The sequence below is a fragment of the Ziziphus jujuba genome, chromosome 9 (genome assembly GCF_031755915.1).
Source record: "Ziziphus jujuba cultivar Dongzao chromosome 9, ASM3175591v1".
Taxonomy (NCBI): domain Eukaryota; kingdom Viridiplantae; phylum Streptophyta; class Magnoliopsida; order Rosales; family Rhamnaceae; genus Ziziphus; species Ziziphus jujuba.
In genome coordinates this window covers 28,724,337-28,729,184 of record NC_083387.1, presented here as the reverse complement: position 1 = coordinate 28,729,184, position 4,848 = coordinate 28,724,337, and the positions used below count along the sequence as shown (strand labels likewise).

Sequence of the window (4,848 nt, the reverse complement as noted above, 5' to 3'; positions counted from 1 at the left end):
GCTTCAAGCATGATCTCCATGATCCTGCCCTCCGCTTGGCCTCCTGGGTTGGCGACGACTGCTGTAATTGGTCTGGCGTTGTCTGCTCCAAGCTCACTGGTCATGTTCACAAGCTCCTTCTTGGTGATCCTGACGATCAATTTTATCAGAAGCGGTTGAGCGGTGAGATAAACCCTTCTTTGGTGGATGTGAAGCATCTACGACACTTGGATCTTAGCAACAGTGATATTGGAGGAGCCTGAATTCCAGAGTCCTTTGGATCTTTATGGAGTTTAAGATATCTTAATCTCTCTTATACTGGATTCGGTGGAATGATTCCTCATCAACTTGGTAATCTCATAAATTTACACTCTCTTGATCTTCACTCTATTTACAGAGAATTCAATGGCACTTACATCAGTCCATATGCTAAGAATCTTCACTGGCTTTCTCAACTTTCTTCGTTGCGGTACCTGGACATGAGTTTCATTGACCTTGAAGAAGCATCTGAATGGGAGGAGGTAACAAATTCACTCCCTTCTTTGGAAGTCCTGCGCTTACTCTCCTGCAATTTGAACTTCAATTTTCGTCCAATATATCATGTCAATTTTTCATCTTTATCCCTCCTTGATCTTAACTATAACCATTTAGGGAACAATATTCCACTATGGGTTTCCAATTTGAGAAGTTTGACTTCTCTCTATCTAAGAAGTATTGCAAATGGCGGTTCTATCCCTGATGGTATTCAAAACTTAACTTCCCCTGTGCACCTTGGTCTTTCTGATAACTCTTTTAATACCTCAATACCCAGATGGTTATATAGTTTGAGCCATTTGGAGGTTCTCAACCTTGACTTTAATCGATTGAGAGGTTCCATCCCTGAAGAAATTCAAAACTTAACTTCCCTTGTGCATCTTGATCTTTCTCGTAACTCTTTTAATACCTCAATGCCCAGCTGGTTATATAGTTTAAGCCATTTGGGGGTTCTGAACCTTGCTGGTAATCAATTGACAGGTACAATATCAAGTGAAATAAAAAATATGACATCTATCATTACACTTGACCTGCATTGGAATGAGCTACAAGGAGACTTGCCAACATCATCCATGGCTCAACTTGCAAATTAAAAGAAATTGATCTGTCAGACAACACACGGAATTGATCCATATCCCAAATCCTAGATAGTTTTTCAGGCTGTCTTTCTGATAGCCTACAAGTTCTGAATATCAGGGGTGGTCAAATATATGGTCATTTAACCAATAAAATTGGGCAGTTCAAAACTCTGACCGATCTTGATCTATCTAATAATTCAATTTCTGGTCCAATTCCAGCATCATTGGGAAATCTTTCCTCTTTGAGAGCTGTGTCCCTTGGTTATAATCATATTAGTGAAACTCTCCCTGAATATTTGGGGCAGCTTGTTAATTTGGAAGATTTAGACATTGGCAAGAATCAGATAGAAGGCATCGTTTCGGAGGCTCACTTTTGCTAATATGACAAGTCTGAGATATTTTTATGCATCTGATAACCCATTAACATTGAAAGTAGGTTAGGATTAGGTTCCTCCTTTTCAACTTGAATCATTAGAGATGGGCTCTTGCCATTTGGGCCCACGATTTCCAATGTGGGTACGATCACAAAAGAGCCTTTCTAATTTGGTTTTATCCAACACAAGTCTTGCAGATGTTCTTCCCGCTTGGATTTTCAACTTCTCTTCAGAATTAGAATACTTATATCTTTCTCAAAATCAAATGCATGGAAGGATTCCCAATCTGACGACTATGGGGACGCAGGAGTACTTAGCAATTGACCTGAGCCAAAACCATGCCGGGGGGCCAATGCCTTTGACATCTTCCAAGGTGTATCAACTAGATCTTTAGATAATCAACTTTCAGGATCCATTTCTCAATTCTTGTGTAGCTCACCAAGTGAGCCAATGAATATGGCACCTCTCTATCTTGCCAAAAATCAATTGTCAAGAAATTTACCCAACTGTTGGAGTAAATGGAAAAATATAAAGGTCTTATATTTAAATTACAATAGCTTTGGTGGTGGTATTCCTTCATCCTTTGGTTCATTGATTTGTCTTCAATCATTGCATCTCCGTAGTAACAACTTATCTGGAATATTATCTCTTTCTTCTTTACACAACTGTATTAATTTAATTACTTTGGATCTTAGTCGGAATAAATTTGGGGGAAACGTTCCTAATTGGCTTGGAACAAGTCCTTCAAAGTTGAGGTTTCTTATTGCAGGCTTCAATGAGTTCCACGGTCATATACTTGATGAACTATGTGCTCTCAATTCACTTCAAATCTTGGATCCTTCAAACAACAATTTGTCCGGCCCAATACCAAAATGTTTTAACAATTTCTCTAAGATGGCAATAAAATTGTGTCTAGGGGTGGTATCACTTCTTACGTAGAGGCCACATTACTCCTGATTAAAGGCAAGCCGATTGAATACAATAAGACACTAGGACTTGTAAATATCATGGACTTGTCTGGTAACTCTTTGTCAGGACACGTTTCTTTAGAAATTACAAATCTCTGAAATCTGCTCTTATTGAATTTGTCAAACAACCTTTTAGATGGAGAGATTCCTGTGAAAATAGGTAATATACGAGAACTGGAATCCATTGATTTTTCTAAGAACAAACTTTCTTGTGAAATCCCTCAAAGTATGTCGAGTTTGAATTTCTTGAGCTATTTGAATTTGTCCTACAACAACCTCAATGGAAAGATCCCAACAAGCACTCAACTTCAAAGCTTCGATTCATCAAGCTATATCAGCAACAATCTATGTGGTCCTCCCCTCACTCTGAACTGCGGCACAAATGGTGGTGTCGCTATTGTTGAAAAGAATAGAAAAGAAGACGACCATGAAATGTCATGGTTTTATATTGTCATGGCTGTTGGATTTATTGTAGGTTTTTGGGGAGTGTGTGGTTCCCTTATTTTCAATCGGACATGGAGACATACTTATTTTAGGTTTGTCGACTGCATCAAAGACCAAATCTATGTGGCTTCAGTCCTAAAGTTGAGATGGTTCCTTGAAACAATAACAATTTGTTATAATAGTCAATGAAATGTGTCATCTCCTATAAGGTATTACTTCTAACATTATATCTTTAGAACGTTATTCATTTGCTCAGGTACTTATACTTTTGATAATTTCACTCTTCTGTTACTTGTCGTCTTGACGTTGGGATTGAACGAAACAAAAATAAAAATATGCAGGGAACAATTGCAATGTTCAAAAATAAAAATATAATTAGTGGGAGCTATTTTATTACCTTTAATTTCTCTATGATGCGTGACAATATGTACCTGTCTAGTGTTATCCTCATCTTAACACACCTTCACTACCTTAAAATATTTATATATCAAACTAACATAATTATTTCCTCATTACAAAATAAATAAATAAATATATTTACTGTCTTCTATTTAAAAAGCATCTATTAACATAATATTATAATTAGTTATAGCTAGGAAATAACTTAATAATAGTCAATTTGTTTTTATTAATGTTTATGCAAAACTTATTTCAACACTTCATTTGTTAAATATCAAATTATAAAAGGAAAGCAATGTATTGTCGCATAGTGGATTCTACTTCCTTTGCAGGTCAATATTCATTTTAGATGGAAGGTGTCCCTTGGCCCAATATTGAAGAGACAGAGCACCTACAGTAAATTTTGGATATTCTGGGGGTACTGTAGTTTTTTTCCGAGCAGTTGACTCTGGTAATTTATTACGTTTTTTTTTCCCCCTTCTCTTTTGTTCCCTTTTTGCTTCTACGCACTTTAAAAGTGTGGTTGGATCAATTATGATGTTTGGCAAATGTTAAGTTTCTGTATTAAGTAAGGGAACTATAATTTTATAAATGTAAAGCATTTTCTTCAAATCAAACAGGACAATTATTACAAAGTTTTTACTTTCTTTTTATTTTTTATCTAGTTTAAATTTGTAAAGGTAACTCTATTTTAATTCTTTATTTCAACTTTAGAGTATTAATATGAATTTTTTAACTATACATGATATATATAAAGAATCTCCATCAGTTAACCAACCTCCATCAGATTGATAGCTATACATGATATCTATTAATTTATAGCTATATGAATTTATAGCTATACATGATAAAAATAAAAAATAAAAAAGCCTAGTTAACCAACCTCCATCAGTTGCAGATTGATATCTATGCATCTGCAAAACATGTTGTGAGATTTGACAGTCAATATTAGGATCCATTTGATCCAATACAACAAATAGTAAATCAAAACGAGAAAGCAAATGAGTTTGGATGTCCAATATTCTTTGTTGATGTCAATGAACGATCATACTGTTCAAAATACGCATCAAGAAATGTAAATAAACAAAGTAAAGTGTTAGAGTTGGTAATCCGAATTCTTATTGACCCGACTCGAAAGCTCGTGGTTCGAGACGTTTGGTGAATTTATTTTTTGGGAGAAAAAATGGGCTCTGTGGTGGTAACGGAGGTCGAGGGTTGATAGACCCGAGACCGTAGCCCATCACTGAGCTTGACAGGGGTGCGGGGGCGCTACGGACCTTTCCAATTGTTAAGTTTATTCCGTCCGTATAATATATATATATATATATATATATATATTCAGGGGTTTTTTCTGATGTATTAGTTTTGCAGTTCTATTTGCTCACTTTTTGTACCAATATTCATTAATAAAAGTTTGCTTCTCTTTGTCCGTGGTTTTTTTTCCCGTCAAAAGTTTTCTACGTAAATCTGTGTGTACTTTGTTTTATTTTATTACTATTGTTTTTGTTCTATTTTTCGTAACATAAAGCAACCAGAGCATCAAACTGAAAGCATGTAATGTAAGTTTAGAAC

General features: G+C 35.5%; 1 protein-coding gene across 1 annotated transcript; it reads left to right on the top strand.

Moving 5' to 3' along the window:
* The first annotated feature begins 311 nt into the window (after window positions 1-311).
* On the top strand, window positions 312-1,471 carry LOC125424265 (receptor-like protein 53). The gene is made up of 2 exons (XM_060811281.1): window positions 312-993; window positions 1,311-1,471. Exons 1-2 carry the CDS (start codon window positions 312-314, stop codon window positions 1,469-1,471), a joined length of 843 nt encoding a protein of 280 aa, XP_060667264.1.
* Window positions 1,472-4,848: the final 3,377 nt, after the last annotated feature.

Bases quoted from the DNA above. Each gene is read 5' to 3' on its own strand.
- LOC125424265 (XM_060811281.1), top strand. From the start codon at position 312: ATGATTCCTCATCAACTTGGTAATCTCATAAATTTACACTCTCTTGAT. The intron at 994-1,310 runs GTACAATATCAA...GTCCAATTCCAG, and splicing joins TGCTGGTAATCAATTGACAG to CATCATTGGGAAATCTTTCC.